Source organism: Bidens hawaiensis, unplaced genomic scaffold, assembly GCF_021521415.1.
Source record: "Bidens hawaiensis isolate Kalapana, Puna unplaced genomic scaffold, B.hawaiensis_p1.1 tig00001904_1, whole genome shotgun sequence".
Taxonomy (NCBI): Eukaryota; Viridiplantae; Streptophyta; class Magnoliopsida; order Asterales; family Asteraceae; genus Bidens; species Bidens hawaiensis.
In genome coordinates, this window is record NW_027491104.1 from 409,973 (window position 1) to 432,534 (window position 22,562).

At 38.3% G+C, this 22,562-nt stretch overlaps 1 protein-coding gene, 1 long non-coding RNA gene and 1 pseudogene across 3 annotated transcripts in view; 2 read left to right on the top strand and 1 right to left on the bottom strand.

The window, feature by feature from the left end:
• Positions 1-9,036, top strand: part of LOC143598662 (TMV resistance protein N-like) — a 171,903-nt gene extending 162,867 nt beyond the window's left edge. Inside the window, exons 2-3 of one of the 2 annotated variants that reach the window (XM_077076828.1) lie at positions 7,548-7,832; positions 7,926-9,036. In XM_077076828.1, coding sequence (XP_076932943.1) covers positions 7,548-7,832; positions 7,926-9,002 — 1,362 coding nt within the window. In that variant the 3' untranslated portion in view covers positions 9,003-9,036. The remainder of the gene's footprint in view (positions 1-7,547; positions 7,833-7,925) is intronic. The other variant, XM_077076824.1, reaches the window with a different exon arrangement.
• Positions 1-22,562, bottom strand: part of LOC143598714 (uncharacterized) — a 174,599-nt gene that overhangs the window by 12,186 nt on the left and 139,851 nt on the right. The gene's annotated exons all lie outside the window — the stretch shown is intronic.
• Positions 6,292-7,210, top strand: LOC143598396 (disease resistance protein RPV1 pseudogene; annotated as a pseudogene).

Genomic DNA, 22,562 nt, shown 5'->3' on the forward strand with positions numbered 1-22,562 from the left:
AATTTTGAATTGCCAATTACCAAAGGTTTAGAACCCTCATATTGACTGTGCCAAACTTTCAAGGTTGGGTATATAAATCTAATTATCTATTCAATTATTTGAGTTGCTTGTTATTTGCTACTTCATGATTAGAATATTGTTAATTTGTTCTCTACTTCTTAGTTGAACACTTAAACATTATATATTTGAACTTTGTTGAATAGTTAAAATTTATTACTATTAAATTAATAATTCAATTGTCGGTACCAAGTTCGGGGAAAGATGGTTTACGACATTTTTATTATCAAAGACCCCAACTTTTTAGTTCGATTAAGGCCTCCGAAAACCTTGGGCCGCCACTGAGCATGCTAAATTGCTAACACACATCATATGAGCAAACGTTGAGTAATAATGCTGATTCAACGAGGATATTGATGTCTGCATGTTCCAATGCAACCTCAGTAATCGAACTGATCAATTTATCATCAATATCAACCAGTGACACACCCTCTTCCAAAACATCGAAACACTCCAGTTTCTCGTTCTTATTTGTTTCTACATTTGTTTTATTCCGTGTTCATTTTCTGTAACATCGACATCCATTTCATTTAATAACCGATTCTTCAAAATCACCTTTGTTGCATTCAATTTTTCTCTTGGGCATTTCATCAAGCTCTTGATCGAGTGCACCGTCAAACTAATTGAATATTGAATCCAATGCATTTCTCCTATTTAACTGTTTCTATAACTTGGTAAGTTGTGATTATGACTTATGAGTGTACCGAATCTAGCCTTTTGATCATGATTTCCATTTTGTGATGAATCTCAATTAATGTAGGCACAATCTCCTTTTCTAAAAAAAAAATATTGGTTTACTTGACTCACATATTTTATAACTAATGTTTTTGAAGCTGTATTTACAATTTTCACTGGTTGTTTCACTTAGACAGATGAAATATCGGATGCATCGTGCATTCCAACCGTTCAATAACGTGGGCTCAATTTTATGTGTTATTGATCACAAAATATTAACTACTTTGGGTAGTCAAATATAGTTCGTTCTTATAAATACTGCAGGGATGATTGTCTCACACATGACAGGTTGATTATGTTCTTCTTGATCAGCAAATTATAAAAATCTTGGGAGCCATTGCTTTTGCTCTTATTCGGCTCGGGAATATTTCAGAGAAAGACCTGCTAAAAGTATGATGGTACAATTTCTCATTTATGTGATAACATGTCAACTGCTAAAAGTCAAATGGGTAAAATCAAAGTTGTTGCTCCGGTTTATTTAAACCACCTCTCCTGTTTCAAAATGATTGTCATGTACGTTTGACTAGAATCAATTAAGAGAGGTGAAAACAAAGGGGCTCAAAACCTGGACTATTTTTAACCCGAACCAAAGGCAATTTTAAAAGCAGATTGCAAATCTTTTGAAAGTTCCACATGTGATGTTTGACCAGAAAAAAAGTCAAACATGACCAGAAACTCATAATTAACAAAAATGCTGTTATTATTAAGTAACAATTCATCCACTTCCCGGTCCAACTTAATGCTCATATCCTTAAGCTTTCTCTTCTCAAAACCGAAAAGTTTACCATTGAGCCCAATGCCCAAAATACCCTTACTATGAAAAAATGTTCAAATTGGATATACCAATTGTTTGGACCTCCAATACAGAATTTTCAGTCCAATACAAGTCAGACAAAGATGACTTATAACACTAACCACAAAAATCAGCCTTTGATCCTTAATAACTTCCATTAAGACAATTGCTTCAATAGCTTGTTTTTGTGATTGTGTACTAGGTACAGCAAAAATGATCTTAAGCTGCTAACAAGAAAGTAGTACCTGACCGTTGACAAAAAAGTAAATTTTGGCAAAATAGACCTAAATGACGACGACCATAGTAGTTTCCATGCAGTCCCAAATTCCCAGATTACCCATGGCAACCCATATTATTACCAAAATGACCAATCTGTCCTTGTTTTCCCAGTACTTCAGTAACCAAAGGCTCAAAAGTGAAAAGTACAAAAGGCATAAAAGGACCTATTGCCTTCCACCAGGTTTTCGCTGCCAAGACAATTGTAAGTTAAAGTATTTTTAGTTAAATAATTAATAAAGTAAATCACGATCAACGATTCTCAAGGAGCTCATAATATTATATACATTTACACACCTTTAACAACTACCGAGAAAAAAAACCACTAAAATGACAAGGAAATACTCTTTATCTTTATTTGCTTTAACCTTTTTATTATGTAATGCAGAACCATTTCTCCCCAACCCTGTTGGTAATCAAGAACACTCAATCACGAACTAGTCATCCATATATGCAAGATTATAAATTTATAATCAAGAATAGTGGAATCGTTATGATGAATCTAGCTTGCCAGCGAAAGTCAAAGAGACCATTTTTAGTTATATAATTGATCCGAGAATCTTACAATTTTGTGCTCATGTACAGGCTATGAACTGGTGCATACAACGATATTACGCCAGTTCGCTTTGTGTAACAGAAATTGTCAATAACCGCTAGTACCAGAAGTTTGACGTTTGTCAACTTCTGTGACCAAATAAATGCATAACTCTATCTAATATAAAGTTATTCAATCCTACAACGTATATACATAAACTGAATAATCAGGAGTTATAGTTTATAATTTAACATTTCCCCCTAAACTACACTAAACATGATATTTGCTGACCTGAACACGAGGCATTTGACCCGAGTAAGCTCTTTAATTCCCATGTTTTAGTCTCGGTTTGAGTTACACTTGTTTAATCCCTGGCTATTTGAATGGATTGTTATGTCTTGTGGAACACCAATAGTCTATTTGATTAGGAATTTCGTCTATCAAGTGTTTTCCTTATAAATTAATGATAATGTGTGATAATATTATACACATTTACACACCATTAACACCCTTCTGGACCAGATCAGTGTAATTGAAATCATTTTGGATAAAATCTTTAATAAAGTAAAGCATGATCAACAATTATAGTGAACTCATAATATGATATACTATATACCTATGCTCAAGAACCAATAGCCGTTTAAAGAATGATTTCGTCTTTATAACCATGCGACTGTGTAACCGGATCCTAGAGTCATGGTGATTGAATTCTCTTTAAGCATATGGAACCTTATATGAAACGAAATTAAATTTTAATAATATATTTTATAATTGTAATCTATATTGTTTATAAAGTCAGCTATAATATTTTAATGTTTAACTTATAAAATGTTTAACATTAGTATTTGTATTTAAACCTTTATTAACAAACAAGTCAATGCAAGCAAGTAGTAAGCATGCGAGTGCTTGAGTTGTTCCTTTTCATATAATTACTTTGAAAACTGAACAGTAATAGAGCTATTTAACAAATATTTGTTTTAAGTGTTATTTAGAATCTTATCTTTTCTAAATTCTTATTCTTGTTCTTATATTTTGGTTGAAAATGCATATAAAGAATCTTATTCTTATCTTCACCAAATAAGGACATTTACTTTCTCCGCATGTTTTTCCACTCAAGTTATTCGACCATCTCTTCCTTCACTTTTTCCATTAAGTTCATAAACTGTTTCCCCAATCAATAAAAATTCATTTTATCCTATTGATCCTTTAAGCTTACATTCAATGGCATCTACTTCAGCTTCATCAGTTCAAAAGAGCTTCAAGTATGATGTCTTTTTGAGCTTTCGGGGTGAAGACACTCGTAAGGGCTTTGTCGATCATCTCTACCATGCTCTTCAAGGGAAAGGAATTATAACCTACAAAGATGATGAGAAAATCCAGAAAGGGGAAAGGATCAGTGAGCAGCTTGTCAGATCCATTGAAGAGTCCAGATTTCACATAATTGTTTTCTCCAAGAACTATGCATCTTCGTCATGGTGCTTAGACGAGCTTGTACAAATTATGGAGTGCCAGCAGACGAAGGAGCAGACCGCTTACCCCATCTTCTATGATGTGGAACCCACAGAAGTCCACCACCAAAGTGGGCGGTTGGGAATGCCTTTGCCAAACATGAAAGGGGCAGTCGGAGCTCTGTTCTACCTCTCGACTGTATTTGTTCTGTTGTAGCCTCTTGCTGCAACAAATGTTCATTACTGAACGGATTCATAGCAGATTCAGTATTATCTTTATCTGTGCATCTGTATATGTTTTATTTATGTTAATCGTGAACAATTCATGTTTTAGAGTAGAAGATGTTATCTGATCAATTGTTTAGTGTTTGTGGTTTTAAATCCTGTTAATACTCAGAAGGTTTTGCACTATACGAACACAGGAAAATGAAGATGATGTTTCAAGATGGAGAACTGCTATGAAAGATGCAGCCGGCCTCGTTGGGTGGGAGTTGAAGAATACAGTTGATGGGTAATTCCTTCCTTGCATTTTTATTGTCAAATTCTAACTCTAATCTTAATGGGTATATCACTATATTGATGCTTCACATATGATTTTATGGAGTGGCAGATAGATGATTTTCTTAAGAGGCAAAATATGGGTCGTGTCAAAATGAGCCGTGCCAAACAAATACGTTGGTTAAGAAACAACAAATGATGATAAAATAAGATTAAAATTTCAATAGTAATTACAAAAAGGATCACTAGTTCATATATACTTCTATTATGATGGATCCTAGAGTCATGGTGATTGAATTCTCTTAAAGCATATGGAACCTTATATGAAACGAAATTAAATTTTAATAATATATTTTATAATTGTATTTTATATTGTTTATAAATTCAGCTATTCTATTTTAATGTTTAACATTAGTATTTTTGTATATAAACCTTTATTAACAAACAAGTTAATGCAAGCAAGTAGTAGGCATGCGAGTGCTTGAGTTCTTCCTTTTCATATAATTACTTTGAAAATTGAACAGTAACAGAGCTATTTAACAAATATTTGGTTTAAGTGTTATTTAGAATCTTATCTTTTCTAAATTCTTATTCTTGTTCTTATATTTTGGTTGAAATGCATATAAAGAACCTTTACTTTCTCCACATGTTTTTCCACTCAAGTTAATTATTCGACCTTCTCTTCCATCTCTTTTTCCATTCATTTCATAAACCGTTTCCCCAATCAATAAAGAATTCATTTTATCCTATCAATCCTTTAAGCTTACATTCAATGGCATCTACTTCAGCTTCATCAGTTCAAAAGAGCTTCAAGTATGATGTCTTTTTGAGCTTTCGGGGTGAAGACACTCGTAAGGGCTTTGTCGATCATCTTTACCATGCTCTTCAAGGGAAATAAATTATAGCATACAAAGATGATGAAAAAATCCAGAAAGGGGAAAGGATCAGTGAGCAGCTTGTCAGATCCATTGAAGAGTCCAGATTTCACATAATTGTTTTCTCCAAGAACTATGCATCTTCGTCATGGTGCTTAGACGAGCTTGTACAAATTATGGAGTGCCAGGAGACGAAGGAGCAGACTGCTTACCCCATCTTCTATGATGTGGAATCCACCGAAGTCCGCCACCAAAGTGGGGCGGTTGGGAATGCCTTTGCCAAACATGAAAGGGGCAGTCGGAGCTCTGTTCTACCTCTCGACTGTATTTGTTCTGTTGTAGCCTCTTGCTGCAACAAATGTTCATTACTGAACGGATTCATAGCAGATTCAGTAACATCTTTATCTGTGCATCTGTATATGTTTTATTTGTGTTAATCGTGAACAATTCATGTTTTAAAGTAGACGATGTTTTCTGATCAATTGTTTAGTGTTTGTGGTTTTAAATCCTGTTAATACTCAGAAGGTTTTGCACTATACGAACACAGGAAAATGAAGATGATGTTTCAAGATGGAGAACTGCTATGAAAGATACAGCCGGCCTCGTTGGGTGGGAATTGAATAATACAGTTGAAGGGTAATTCCTTCTTTGCATTTTTATTGTCAAATTCTAACTCGAATCTTGATGGGTATATCACTATATTGATGCTTCACGTATGATTTTATGGAGTGGCAGATAGATGATTTTCTTAAGAGGCAAAATATGGTCGTGTCAAAATGAGCCCTGTTAAACATATACATTGGTTAAAGACCAACAAATGATGATAAAATAAGATTAAAATTTCAATATTAACAACAAAAAGGATCACTGGTTCATAAATACTTCTATTATGATGGTTAAAGTATATTAAAACTTTAGTTACTTATGAAATCTCAAGATTGTCATATTTCCTTTCAGGTCCCCCCCCCCCCCCCCCTCAAAATTTTGAATAGTGTCCCATCCATTCTCAAAAGTCATGTTAAACAAGATTTTGCTGCCTATTAATAACATTATCTTGTTCATTGTATGTTATATATTTAAAATTAACTGTTCATGTGGGATTTTAAGTAATACGATTGAATCTTCTTGAACACACAGGCATGAAGCAAATTTTATCCAACAAATTGTTAAAGAAATTTCACTAAAGCTACATTTCATTAACTCGAGCATTGATGGGAAGTTAGTAGGCATGGAGACCCGGGTAAAGAGTGTAGTTTCATCTTTAGAAACTGATTCCGATGATGTTCGCATGATAGGGATCAAGGGAATGGGAGGTGGTGGGAAGACCGCCTTGGCAAGAGCTGTTTTCGATCTAATATCTGTTTGGTTTGAAGCTAAAAGCTTTGTTGAGAATGTTAGAGAAGTCTCAAAAGGCTCAATATCTGGTTTGAAGGAATTACAACAACAGGTGCTGTCAGATGTCTTAAATGATCAAAGCATAGTTGTAACAGGCGTTTCTGATGGGAAAAATACGATGAAAAGGATGATGCCGAATAGAAAGGTACTTGTTGTTCTAGATGATGTGGATGATATTGACCAGCTTGAGGCGTTAGCTGGTGAGCTTACGTGGTTTAAGCCAGGAAGTAGAATCATCATCACAACAAGAGATGAACAGGTGTTGATAGCACAACGAGTAAACTTCATTCATGATGTTAATCTGTTATCAGATGAGGAAGCAATTTGCCTCTTTAGTAGGTATGCATTTGGGAGAGAGATTCCATATCAAGGGTATGAAGATATGTCTAGAAAAGTTGTACGCTATGCTGCTGGGCTTCCCATAATAATCAAAGTTTTGGGTTCACGTCTTTGCGGTAGAAGTGATCATATATGGGAAGGTGCCATAGAAAGGCTAAAAACTATCCCTGAAGCTCAAACTTTGAAAAGATTGGAGATAAGCTATAATAGTCTAGAGGACGATCAGAAAGAAATCTTTCTAGATGTTGTTGCATGCTGAAATATAAGAGAAAAGATTATGCAATCAGAATACTTGACGGTTGTGGATATTATGCTGAAATTGGTTTAAGTGTTCTTGAGCAGAAATCTTTGATAACTGTTTCTGATTTTGACCGTACAAGTTTCCATGACCATATAGAAGAAATGGGCTGGAATATAGTACGTCGTTTGCATCCTAACGAGCCTAGCAGACATAGTCGATTATGGATTAAAAAGGAAATTGAAGACATATTGGTTAAGGATTTGGTAAGTTTTAAGTTTATATGAAATGTGAACAACTAGGAAATTTTATTTTCTATGACAAATTTTCACACCCGCATTTTTTTTATTATGTACAGGGCACCAAAGCAACAAGAAGTATAAATCTGGGATATTCCAATCTCCATTCGGATATTATTACGAAAGGTATTAGAAAGATAGAAGAACTTAGACTACTTAATGTGCAATGCAAAGTAACAGAAGTTGATGAAGTTAACAAATACTTACCTGATGCTTTACAATATCTTTGTTGGACTAACTACCCTTTTCAGTCTTTACCTGAAACTTTTCAAGCAAATAACCTTGTTAACCTTGATATGTGTCATAGCAATATAACTGAATTGTGGGAAGGTGGAGAAAGAAAGGTTGAATAATGGTTGATTGGTTGTTCTGTATAATGCATATATGTTATATATTGTCATCACACTGATTCTCATCCTATATTTTTTCTTATGCAGGTTTTTAATAAGCTTAAATACCTTGACCTAAGTTATTCTTCGAAGTTAAGAACCTTTGACCTTAGCATAACTCCACATCTTGAATTGTTAAATCTTACAAGATGTGAAGACCTTGTAGAACTCTGCATGCCAGTTGAGTTTCCGAACCTCAAATCCCTCAACCTAAGTCGGTCTAAGGTAATTAACCTTAACATTGGGCTGACTCCAAATCTTGAGAGATTATATCTTGAAGGATGCTCTCATCTTAAAGAAATTCACGCTCCGGTGGAATGTCTAAAAAAGCTTGTCCACCTTTTCTCAAGTGAATGCTTAAATCTTGTATATTATACTGTTGACAAAAAACATGAATCAGCTTCAATAGATACAGTAGAAATTAATGTAAGTTGTGTAGATGTATACCCACTGCATGCTACAAATGATTTGCTAGGGTTTAGGTTTACATGTATATATGATGAACCTAGATCCTCATGGAGTGGAAATTTAGAGAAACTTTTTCGTTTTGGTCCATGCGCTTGTGAAAACCCAGAGTATTTTCTAGCAACTATATGTGATTTACAACATTTAAGAGAGCTTACACTTGAAAAAAGAATTCATGGGGATATATGGCGGTTAGAAAGTCTAGAGAAGCTATCTTTGTGGTGGCAAAAGTTTCAGCATCTTCCGGATAGCATTTGTCTATTGAAAAATCTGAAATCACTTGAACTTTATTTATGTCTGGCTCTTGAGCAGTTACCTGGGAATATATGCAGATTAGAGTGTTTAGAGGTGTTACGCATAATTGGTTCTGAATCGTTACGAGATATTCCTAGCACAATATGTAAGATGAGATGTTTAAAACATTTAGTGCTCTCCAATTGTAAAAATATTAAGAAATTGCCAGAGGAACTTGGGAGTTTAGAATGTTTGAAAGAGTTATGGATAAAAGGTACCGACATAAGTCTTCTTCCGCAAAGCATTTATCAGTTGAAAGGTCTGCGTATTTGTGGGTCCAGGGAACAACTTGAGTCGTATGGTTTTACATCAGTCATTGATTCTGTTGTGGAAGTCAGTTTAGAATACGCGTACATAGAGCTGTGAATAAGACGTTGACTCAGTTAGTCCAGCGCCTAATATCTTAATCAGGAGAGAACGCTACATCAAAACTCCTCATTATTATTTTTAATCACTGATCATGTCAAAAACATATATGCAGTAGGTTATACTTACAATCAATTTACAATTAATCATGAATGCTTGTATTTAATAATGGTGTTTGTTTACACTGGTGATTATGAGGCTGAACTGAATCAAATTCTACATAATCATGAATGCTCGATGAAATGCACGTGTGAGAATTTCTTAATATATCTTTTCTGATTTTATTACCTTCTTCATACATTCCCCGTAAAACATTAGTTGTGCCTTCATCATATTTGTTGGGTTAATTGGTTCGTTTACGGTCACAGATTAAAGGGTTAATGGGTCAGCTGTTGTGGGAATAAGAGCAGACCGAGTTTGTTGGATTTAGTAATGGATGTTAGGGTGCACGTTGGGTAAAAGAATCAGTCAGTTACTTGTACTGATTCGTTAGGATCGAAATTAGTAGTTAATTGTTTTATTATCCACTGTTTTTTATTTGTTTAATTAAAATAGTACCCCTTTTTTGCTTTCTTCTCTGCAAGTTATATTCAGTTCAATAGTTTGTGTATTCTGTGTTTCAAAGTGTCATGAACCAACAATATTTACGTGTGGTTGTATGACACTTGCATATGAACGGTAAGATTGTAGGGGCTCTAAATGATTAGCTGCAATAATAAGATTATAAGTTTATTTCTCACAGCTTCAATTTGTCCTCTGAAAGAGACATTTTGTATTTTGTGATGTCAACATCATCCACGCCACATGTATTTTGTCATGCATTTGTTTGCTTTGAATTTTTATTTATTTCTCTGTTAATTCTGAGTTTTTCAAAAAAGAAATAAATAAATAAAAGGCTTTTGAGTCACCAAAATTTGGCAGATTGTTTTGTTCATTTGGCTCAAACTATGTTTAAAAAAGCAGGTTCCAAGGTTCATCTAGTATATTTTGCTTATTAAACTATCATATTATGTAACCCTCTGGTTGTTTGACATAGACTTCCTATGTGATCTCACCGTTCAAAAAAGCTGATTTAACATCAAACTCAAACAGTGTAAAAAGAAAGATACTTTCTGAAATTATCAAATTATGTGGTTCTAGATTGTTGCTGTGATTACCATAATAATGTTACTGCGGTTATTTTGTTGATATTGTTGTGGAGTTTAAAGTCTTATCCCTATTTCACTTTAATTTCCATAACACAAAATACTCTCAACTGTAAGTGTTTATAAGAAGTTTTATGATCATGTTGCTAAGCATCTATACAATGATGTAAAATGTATGCATTGCATATGTATCATGATTCCTGCAGTTGATGTCCCTCTATATAAACCTTTGTTTTCAACCAATGTCTTAGGTCTTTATCCGTGTATTTTGGATAAAAATCTTGTTAGAGCTTTTAAATAGTCAAAATGATGATGAATATTTAACTATCAAAGTCTAGTTAATTTATGTTTATTAGATTTGTATGGTATTTTAGGTTGAATATGTATTTATTAGATTTTTGGTTACTATGATAATGAAATATTTATAAACTTTTAGGAAGGAGCTAAATTTATAAAAAATTATGAAGCAAAACCTGTAGAAACTTGTAACAATGAATTGATGAACAAAAACACAATACATCTAAATGAGTTTAACGGGTTTGGTGAGTTATATTAAACAGGTTAAAACTGGTTGATGGGTTTGGTGAGTAACCATTTCTAAATCGGCCCGTTTTGTCTAGCACCCATTCTGACTGGCACCATTTTCTAAATCGGCCTGTTTAACATAATCACTTGCTGGTTTGGTTAAATTCGTGTTTTTATTCGCAAAACTAAAACAGAGATGTCTGTCAATTGTTTAGTTCAGTTCATTTGGGTCGGTTTTATTTGGCTACGATGCAGAATCGATCATTTACTGATAAAATTCACCACTAAGTAACTGTAAGTAATCCATCATTTACTGATAAAATTCGTATTATTAAATAATACAATGAAAAATACAACATTGGCTAATAGGAAAATGAGTCACATGTCATGTGCAGCGTTAATTTGTGGGGGTTATCTAAATTCGAGTCTCATTATAAAAATAAAAATACAAAATTTACTTACTCTGTCTCTTAAACTTGGATCACGTGTTTATAACATTTATTTATATAACTTAAGTATGTTTTTCACAAACGTATTTCTTAAAAGTATGCGTTTAACCGACACGTTATCAAAGGAATCAATTCTCCACCATCATTAAGTTCCATATATAACTCCATTCACTCAATACCATCAAACATTGTTCCATAATTAAAACATTAACAGGCATACGCCATAACAATAACTTCAAAAACAAAATAAACACAAAAGGAACGACTTGAATCTAATACAGATGTCTGTAAATGGTGATACCATTACCTAACAGAGCCATGAGATCTTTGTTGGAAATCTTGTATTAATAATAATAAGAAATATAAAGAAATAAGAAATAATCGACACGGTAAACCGGGCTTGTGTTTAACACAATTCCCTTAAACAGATTCGCGGTCTGTTACCAGGGTACTCCGGTTCGAAGCAGAAGCGTAGTACTGCCGGACTTGATCACTTGCCCGAAACGAAAACCGTAACAATGTTGTTGTAGAAAAAGGAAGAAGATGAAGTGTGATTTTTCGTTGGTGTGTCTTGACAAAAGATCATCTAAAGATTCGCGGTCTGTTCCCAGGGTACTCCGGTTCGAAACAGAAGCGTAGTACTGCCGGACTTGATCACTTGCCCGAAACGAAAACCGTAACAATGTTGTTGTAGAAAAAGGAAGAAGATGAAGTGTGATTTTTCGTTGGTGTGTCTTGACAAAAGATCATCTAATGACCATTAGTGCAGAATTGAAACTTAAATAATACGCGGGCTCGGGTTTTGGGCACGCAAGAGTTCGATGGATTTCTAGTCCAGAAACCCAAATTTGCACCCCCCCTGCCGCGCGTAGGACTTGTGGTAAAACATGTTATAAAAAATTCAAATGGGTGTAAGATCACTACCTTATAAACCATTCATTATTTTGTTCCCAAACCGATGTGGGACAAACCTTTACCACTTCCACCACTTCCACCACTTCCTTCATTCACACACTTAAAACTTCCAACAATCTTCACGTGAGGGTTCGTTGCAAGGTGCTTTGTTAAATTTTGAAGTATCCATTCGGCTTTGTTCAGTTGCCTTGTAACAAAATCCTTAGACATGGCAACAAATCCATTCCAGAGTGTGTTGTCATACACGATGAACCCATTCACCTTCACCAGTTTCATCACTAACTCATGATAGTTAAGATACTTTGGTTTGTCCGCATCAACAAATTAACACAAAGTCGAAGTTTCTTTTGTTGTCATGCTACATAAAGAAGTTGAATTATAAATTAATACATTTTACACTAGTTAACTTCTGCTTATAGATTGATATATTTTGGACTTCAAGAATAATTGTAATATATTTCCCTTTGGTTACCTTAAAAATTGAAAGAATAAAAAACATAAACGAAAAATCTTGTTGTGGTTGTTATTTTTGCGACTTTAATGAAGTTGGTTGCTAATTATGAGACCATAAAGAATGAAGTCAAGAATTTTGTTACCTTTCTGAATGATGACCATCAAGACTTTATAAACAATCAACATGCTATAATCCCCTCCTAATTGATTACCGAAATCTGACGGTAATGTGTGATGCGTAATATCAAACCTCACATTTAAATTGGACAAAACAAGTAGAAAACATTAAATCTCCAATATTTTAAACATGCCCAATATGAAACAAAAAAAGATATTTCCATTACAAATTATTCATCCATTGTTTGAGATCTACATCACAACATGCACGTAGTGAAACAAAATTCCCAAAATATCTATATATTATCTATAAAGCATATTGAAGGGATAAAATAGTAATTAAACCATCTGTGGGGAGACGCCGTTAAATTAAATGTAGTTCATTGACTCTGGCGACTTCCACTGCAATCGTCCCTCTTCGGCGACCTTTCAACTCATCTCAAGCGATATTAACTCAGAGGTGACTTCAATTGCAATCAATATCAGTTTCATCCATTATGGTGCAATAAACGGGCCGATTGAATCTCCATGTTTGAACCCAACCACACGATTTAGGTCACATTAGGTCAGAGCGCCGTTACACATCATGTTTGACGATTTTCTTCTACTACGAACCGTTCATTGCTATAAGTATGTTTCGTCGTTTCAGCCCCCACCCCCAATCGCATCACCAAAGCCAGGTATGTAATCCTTTTCTCTGATTTTAGATTGTCTGCCGAATCTTGTTGCTAAATGTAACACCCCGACCAAAGGCGGATTATACATCGGGGCGCCACATATTGTTTCATTACTCGTGACACTATTGGGTGTCAATATTTATTAATACACATTTATTCGCGCACGCGCAAAGTAGACAAGATAACATAAAATAACACAAATCAATATATATTAATAAGCATAATATTCGAACAACAATAACTTGTCTTGATACATTTTAATCTAGGTCCAAAATAAAGAACTTCCTACGGTTCCTCAAGTTCCAAAACAGCTACTGCAAACCTGAACATGTGTTAAAATAAACGTCAAACACTTGCGTGTTGGTGAGAAATCAAGTTTAATAGATAATCATAGATAATCATAGATAATGACGGTAAATCTGCGCGCAACACGTGTATGTCTAGAGTTTAACATGGGTGCAATCAGATTGTGATCAAGCCTAAGATAGTTCATAGATCATAGTTCAATCCATGCTCCCAATTGAGCATAAAAACGAGAAAACATCTGTGCAAGTGTAAACAAAGAAAACCGTAAACGATAGGTCTCCCGTGTTCATCTAATGGTACCAACGCGAACTGCGGAATAGGCCGAACAAAGCGGTTAATGATACACACATACAAATAAACAGCCAAGTAAACATCCTCAACACATGGGATACTGCGCGACTAAAGTTCATAAACAGTTTAAGACTCAAGTTTTGTACGAACACATGAACATCCCAAAACGTTAAAAGTAAAAGGGATTAGGTACGAGATTACTCACTTGATAAAGATGCGGTGTAAGATAAAGCAAGAACCAACTCTTAACAAGCAAAGTTAACCTATAAATAAGATTATTGTTTTAACGATCGATTTTAAGTCTTGATTATAAGTTAGCATAATTAATAAGTAAATTATTATATATAATTTATATATTACCGGAAAAGCAGGAAGAACAAGGAGGAAGAAGACGGAGGCAGAGAGAGATGGCAGGAGAACAACGGCAGAGAGCAAAGGAGCAAGAGAGAAACAGGAGAGTTAATGTGTTTGTGTGTGAAGTGTTATGAAAATAATATTATTATTTATAGGGAAAACCCTAGGAGACATAAATCCTGAAAGAGGGGAAAGATCTTCAACAGGATCAAGCAAAAGATATCAACAGTAAAAGATTCCAAAAGCAAGATATCAAAAGATATGGCAGCAGGGAAAAGAGGAAAACGCTGACAGTTACTGTTCACAGCACATGGGAGGCGTCAGATAAAGGTACTTGGTCAAGCATGGGAAAAGCAGATCTCAAAAGATAATGTCAGTCACTTTTTCTGCCAACCAATGGGGTTGGTGCGCATGCTGCGCCAAAAGTGGCTTTTCAGACATAAAGCAGATTAGGTTATCGGCTCAAAAGATAAGACATTACAAACACAAACGGCTAGAATAAACAGAAGAAAAGATACAAGGGTTAAGCGCGGGAAGGCTGAGTGCGCGAGCGCGAAGGCTGGCACAACAATCCTTAGCGTGCTGCGAGGAGAACATAAATCCTTAGCGCGTCGCGGGAAGAACTTCAATTCTAAGCGCGTCGCGAGAACAGGGGTTCTTCACGCAGGCTTCCTTGTAAGGAGTCTGGCGCGTGGAGCTGCGCAGACAACCTTAGGCGGGAAGAAACAAAAGATAGTTAAGAGAAGGGGGGGTTCAAGACAAAAGGGCGGGACGGCAACAAGAAGGTCAAGAAGGCGGAAAGAAAAAGGGAGGGACGGGACGGCGGGAAGGAAAAGAGAGAGGCGGGAAGGAAAAGAGAGAGGCGGGAAGGAAAACAGAGACGGGAAGGAAAACAGAGAGAGGCGGGAAGGAAAAGAGAGAGATCGGGTCAAAGAAACGGGTACCTGGGTCGGGTCGGATCGAGCAGTTGTCACAGTCTCCCCTACTTTAAGAAATTTCGTCCCGAAATTTAACTCGAAGTAGGATGCGCAGAGAAAAGGTACGGGTACTTGATCTTCATCTGATCTTCCCTTTCCCAAGTGAACTCGGCTCCGCGCTTTGATTCCCATCGAACTTTAACAATAGGAATTCGACTGCGCTTGGTTTTCTTCACCTCGCGATCCATAATCTCAACAGGCTTCTCAACAAAATGCATAGACTCGTCAACTTGAACTTCATCAAGTGGAATGTGAAGGTTCTCGTCAGCTAGACACTTCTTGAGATTGGATACATGGAATGTTGGATGCACATTGCTGAGCGCAGGCGGCAGGTCAAGTCTGTAGGCGACTTTTCCTACTCGCGCGAGAATCTTGAATGGTCCAACATAACGAGGCGCAAGCTTACCTTTCTTCCCAAAGCGAACAACACCCTTCCAGGGCGACACTTTGAGGAGAACAAGATCACCAACTTGAAATTCGAGAGGCTTTCGACTGCGATCGGCATAACTCTTCTGTCGGCTTCCGGCAGTCAGCAGATGATCACGGATCTTGGCGATTTTATCGGTTGTCTCTTGAACAAGTTCGGGTCCTGTGATTTGAGCTTCTCCCACTTCGCTCCAACAAATCGGGAAGCGGCACTTACGACCGTAAAGTGCTTCAAATGGGGCCATACCGATACTGGAATGATAGCTGTTATTATAAGAGAACTCAATCAAAGGCAGGTGTGAATCCCAATTACCTCCAAAATCAAGAACACAAGATCGGAGCATATCCTCAAGAGTTTGAATAGTTCGCTCAGACTGTCCGTCAGTCTGAGGGTGATATGCTGTACTCATGTCCAAATGAGTTCCTAGAGCAGATTGGAGAGATTTCCAAAAGCGAGATATAAAACGGCCATCGCGATCGGATATGATGCTCAAAGGAGTACCATGGCGGCAGACAATTTCCTTGACATATAGCTGCGCGAGATGCTCAACACGGTAGGTTTCACGAATGGGCAGAAAATGAGCAGACTTAGTCAAACGATCCACTATTACCCAAATACTATCATGTTTGCTTGCTGTCAAAGGTAACTTGGTAATAAAGTCCATCGCTATACATTCCCATTTCCACGCAGGAATTTCTGGTTGATCGAGCAAACCAGATGGGCGTTGATGCTCAGCTTTTACCTTAGAACAAGTCAGGCATTTAGCTACGCATATAGCAATGTCCTTTTTCATACCGGGCCACCAATAAGTAATGCGCAAATCCTTGTACATCTTATCAGCGCCGGGATGAATAGAATACCGAGATTTATGTGCTTCACTCAGAATATCAGCGCGAAGATTCTCATCAAAGGGAATCCAGATGCGATTGAGATAGCAGAGAATTCCACTCAGATTAGGGACAAAGTGCGCTTCCGCGCCACACGCTAACTCGGCGCGAAGGTTGCCACTGCTGATGGATGCGCGCTGCGCGTCACGAATGCGCGATTCAAGGTTGCTTTGGATCGGCGCGAAGTGAAGCTGCGTGCGCGGCAAGATACAGTTAAGCTGGCAGGGTTTACGGCTGAGCGCATCAGCTACCACATTAGCTTTACCAGGATGATACCGGATCTCACAATCGTAATCGCTGATGAGTTCGTTCCATCGGCGTTGCCTCATGTTAAGTTCCTTTTGGTCAAAGATATGCTGAAGGCTTTTATGGTCAGTGTAGAGGATACACTTAGTACCATAAAGGTAGTGTCTCCAGATCTTCAAGGCAAAAACAACTGCGCCTAGTTCGAGGTCGTGAGTTGTATAATTCTTCTCGTGAACCTTAAGTTGCCTTGATGCGTAAGCGATAACCTTGCCTCGTTGCATAAGAACACATCCGAGACCTTGGTTGGATGCATCGCAATAAACGACAAAATCTTCATTACCCTCAGGTAGCGCAAGAACAGGAGCTTCACACAACAAACGCTTGAGCGTTAGAAAGGCTTCTTCTTGCTTCGAGCCCCAAATATACGGTTTACCTTTGTGCGTTAGAGCTGTTAGAGGCAAAGCGATCTTCGAGAAGTTCGAAATGAAGCGCCGGTAATAACCAGCTAAGCCCAGAAAGGAACGGATCTCGGTAGGAGTGGTCGGTATAATCCAGTTCTTGATTGCTTCAATTTTGGATGGGTCAACATGGATACCCATCTTGTTCACAACATGGCCAAGAAACTGTACTTCATCAGACCAGAATTCACACTTGGAGAGCTTGGCAAAGAGCTGCTCGGTTCGAAGCTTTTGCAACACCAATCGAAGATGTTGCTCATGCTCGGCCTTAGTCTTAGAATAAATCAGAACGTCATCGATAAACACAATCACGAATTTATCCAAGAAAGGCCTACACACCCGATTCATTAGATCCATGAAAACGGCGGGTGCGTTGGTTAAACCGAAGGACATGACCAAGAATTCAAAATGGCCATAACGAGTTCGAAAAGCAGTCTTTGGAACATCTTCATCACGGATGCGCAACTGGTGATAGCCAGAGCGAAGATCAATCTTGGAGAAACAAGAGGCACCTTGGAGTTGATCGAAGAGGTCGTCAATGCGCGGTAAGGGATACCGGTTCTTGATGGTGAGTTTGTTCAACTCGCGGTAATCAATACACATGCGAAACGATCCATCTTTCTTTTTAACGAACAACACCGGAGCACCCCAGGGCGAAGAGCTAGGGCGAATGAATCCTTTAGCAGTCAACTCTTGAAGTTGGCTAGCCAATTCTTGCATCTCAGCGGGTGCAAGACGGTAAGGAGATTTAGCTACGGGGGAAGCACCAGGGACAAGATCAATACGGAACTCGACTTCACGAGTGGGAGGGATACCAGGAAGATCATCAGGGAAGTCACGCACAACAGGGATATCGCGAAGTTTCTTCTTTTCTTCATCAGGTTTAACCACATGGGCTAAAAATGCAATACACTTCTTCCGCATGAGTCTTTGGGCTTCGGCGCAAGACATAAGTTTAAGTCCGCGGGAGGGTTTCTCGCCGTAGATATGCAGATCACCATTTTCTCGAGGAATGCGAATCATCTTCTTGGCGCAAATAACTTCGGCGTGATTATGCGAGAGCCAGTCCATACCGATAATAACATCAAAGCTTCCAAGAGGCATGGGGATGAGGTCGATTAGAAAATCGTTTTCGTTAAGGTTAAGCGTGCAATCTTTAATCACTGAGTTAATTAAAACAGTTTCACCATTAGCCAATTCAACTGAAAAATCTTCTTTTAAATCATCGCGCGGTCGCGCAAGCTTCTGCTCAAAGGCGCGAGAGATAAAACTTCGATCGGCGCCAGTATCAAAAAGTACAGAAGCATAAAATCCGTTAAGCAAAAATGTACCATTAACTACGTCATTATTCGCTTGCGCTTGGTGCGCGGTTATGTTAAAAGCTCGTCCACGCGTCACTTGGTTCGAGATTTGGTTCACCGGATTTGCTTGCGTGATTTGCACTTGTAGCCTTGGGCATGCGCTCCGGAAATGACTAGGATCACCGCAGTTGAAGCACGACCTGGGTCGTGGGTTGGGGTAAGTTGGTTGAGGGTTCTGCGGGTAGACTGGTGGTGTTGGCGCAATTGGGTTGGAAGGAGGGGTTCTACAGTACTCAACGGAATGACCTACGCGGCCACATCGGTTACACTGGCGGCATGGGACTTGAGGTGGGTGGTGAAGTCTACAGGTTGGGCAGAAGGGTTGGTTTCCTGTGTAAGGTTTCTTAGTTGGCGGGGCAGGGAGTGCTGGATTGGTTAAGGCATAGTTGTGGACTATAGGGGGAGTTGGGTAGGCTGACAGTGGGTTAGGCGCGTAAACTAGAGGTTGGTAGGCGGGTTGCTGGACTATGGGCGGGTTGGTAAGCGCGTAAGCTCTGCACTTGCGTTTGGGGTTGTGGTGTGAGGGTTCTGGTTTGGTTTCGGCGGGTTCAGGAGTTGGTGGGTTTGGTCTTCTCAGATCCCCGCAGGAACAGGGTTCCTGCTCTGACATGGTTGTCGCTGAGCACAGCGGCCAACTCTATGGCGTCAGAGAGTGTTGCTGGGTTTCTGGCCTATACAGAATCTTGAATTTCCATGGGGAGACCCCAAGGAACTTCTCAATGGCTCGGCGGGAAGGGGTAACAAGGTGAGGGACAAGCAGACTTAGCTCATGGAAGCGCGTCGCGTACTCGCGCGCTTCACCACTGTACTGCTTCAGGTTCCAAAACTCTTCCTCCAGGCGCTTAACTTCTTTGGGAGGGCAGAATTCTCACGTTAACAATTCCTTGAATTCCTCCCAAAGCATGCTAGAAGCAGCTTCTGCGCCACGCGCATGAGCTACTCCATTCCACCATGTAAGCGCCCTAGATTCCAGGACACTGGAGGCATATAGGGTTCGTCTGTCTGAGGGGCATTGGGTGTGGAGGAAAGTGTTTTCAATTTTCTCGAGCCACTGGAGCATCACGGTTGCTCCCTCGAGACCTGTGAACTTTGGTGGGTTACCCGCATTGAAAGACTTAATGTTGTAATCAGAGGTGTTGGTATTGTTTTGGTTTAAGGCTTGGGCTATCGCGGCGGCCATTTCCTGGGAATGTTGCTGCGAGCGTCTGCGCGCGGCTTCTCTCCTCTGTAGGCGGCGAGCAGAAATCGGAGGCATTCTATGAAAGTTTTAATTTTAGTTAATATCTTGGTTTTAGCGCAAAGAATAACCTTGTTAAAGCTCGATTTTTCGCGAGGTTAGATACTATCAAATGCAACATATGAATTAAAATGCAAACTTGATAAAGGTAACAAATTCGAATCGAGAATTGACAATTCATGTATCACCATGACTTTCCAAATTCTCAATTTAAAATACACGAGCAAACGGGTATTGGAGATTGACGATTCATGTATCACCATGACTTTTCAATCTTCAATATAAAACATACAAGTAAATAAGCATTGGAGATTGACAATTCATGTATCACCATGACTTTTCAAGTCTCTAATCCTCAGAACATAATCGTAAATGGAAATTGAAAATCAACTATTCATGTATCACCATGACTTCTCGGATTTCCAATCCCAACAAACGAATATGTAAGAAAAATCAATAAAAATCGAAATATCAACAAAAATCGAAATATCGCGAAATAAAACATAAATTCATACTCTACGCAGGCGCGAGCATATTCATAAACAACGAGTAATTAACAATAAGCGCGTGAACATGAGATTTCTCTCATGCGCGAGAAGGGACTCTTAGGTTTTCTAGGCCGTTACGTCTAACCACCTATCCTAAAGTCAACGAGCTTTGATACCAATCTGTAACACCCCGACCAAAGGCGGATTATACATCGGGGCGCCACATATTGTTTCATTACTCGTGACACTATTGGGTGTCAATATTTATTAATACACATTTATTCGCGCACGCGTAAAGTAGACAAGATAACATAAAATAACACAAATCAATATATATTAATAAGCATAATATTCGAACAACAATAACTTGTCTTGATACATTTTAATCTAGGTCCAAAATAAAGAACTTCCTACGGTTCCTCAAGTTCCAAAACAGCTACTGCAAACCTGAACATGTGTTAAAATAAACGTCAAACACTTGCGTGTTGGTGAGAAATCAAGTTTAATAGATAATCATAGATAATCATAGATAATGACGGTAAATCTGCGCGCAACACGTGTATGTCTAGAGTTTAACATGGGTGCAATCAGATTGTGATCAAGCCTAAGATAGTTCATAGATCATAGTTCAATCCATGCTCCCAATTGAGCATAAAAACGAGAAAACATCTGTGCAAGTGTAAACAAAGAAAACCGTAAACGATAGGTCTCCCGTGTTCATCTAATGGTACCAACGCGAACTGCGGAATAGGCCGAACAAAGCGGTTAATGATACACACATACAAATAAACAGCCAAGTAAACATCCTCAACACATGGGATACTGCGCGACTAAAGTTCATAAACAGTTTAAGACTCAAGTTTTGTACGAACACATGAACATCCCAAAACGTTAAAAGTAAAAGGGATTAGGTACGAGATTACTCACTTGATAAAGATGCGGTGTAAGATAAAGCAAGAACCAACTCTTAACAAGCAAAGTTAACCTATAAATAAGATTATTGTTTTAACGATCGATTTTAAGTCTTGATTATAAGTTAGCATAATTAATAAGTAAATTATTATATATAATTTATATATTACCGGAAAAGCAAGAAGAACAAGGAGGAAGAAGACGGAGGCAGAGAGAGATGGCAGGAGAACAACGGCAGAGAGCAAAGGAGCAAGAGAGAAACAGGAGAGTTAATGTGTTTGTGTGTGAAGTGTTATGAAAATAATATTATTATTTATAGGGAAAACCCTAGGAGACATAAATCCTGAAAGAGGGGAAAGATCTTCAACAGGATCAAGCAAAAGATATCAACAGTAAAAGATTCCAAAAGCAAGATATCAAAAGATATGGCAGCAGGGAAAAGAGGAAAACGCTGACAGTTACTGTTCACAGCACATGGGAGGCGTCAGATAAAGGTACTTGGTCAAGCATGGGAAAAGCAGATCTCAAAAGATAATGTCAGTCACTTTTTCTGCCAACCAATGGGGTTGGTGCGCATGCTGCGCCAAAAGTGGCTTTTCAGACATAAAGCAGATTAGGTTATCGGCTCAAAAGATAAGACATTACAAACACAAACGGCTAGAATAAACAGAAGAAAAGATACAAGGGTTAAGCGCGGGAAGGCTGAGTGCGCGAGCGCGAAGGCTGGCACAACAATCCTTAGCGTGCTGCGAGGAGAACATAAATCCTTAGCGCGTCGCGGGAAGAACTTCAATTCTAAGCGCGTCGCGAGAACAGGGGTTCTTCACGCAGGCTTCCTTGTAAGGAGTCTGGCGCGTGGAGCTGCGCAGACAACCTTAGGCGGGAAGAAACAAAAGATAGTTAAGAGAAGGGGGGTTCAAGACAAAAGGGCGGGACGGCAACAAGAAGGTCAAGAAGGCGGAAAGAAAAAGGGAGGGACGGGACGGCGGGAAGGAAAAGAGAGAGGCGGGAAGGAAAACAGAGACGGGAAGGAAAACAGAGAGAGGCGGGAAGGAAAAGAGAGAGGCGGGAAGGAAAAGAGAGAGATCGGGTCAAAGAAACGGGTACCTGGGTCGGGTCGGATCGGGCAGTTGTCACACTAAACCCCTAATTGAAAATTGATATCCATATCTCTTTGGTTTCTTGCTCGTATACTCAATTTGGTTTTTGGTAAATCCCTAATTCAAGATACACTGTAAATTTTGAAGCTGTTAATTGGCACTTGAAATGGTTCACAAGTTTGAGTCCAGTTGATAAAAATTGTACACATCATATAACACTTCATATTCCTTGAAT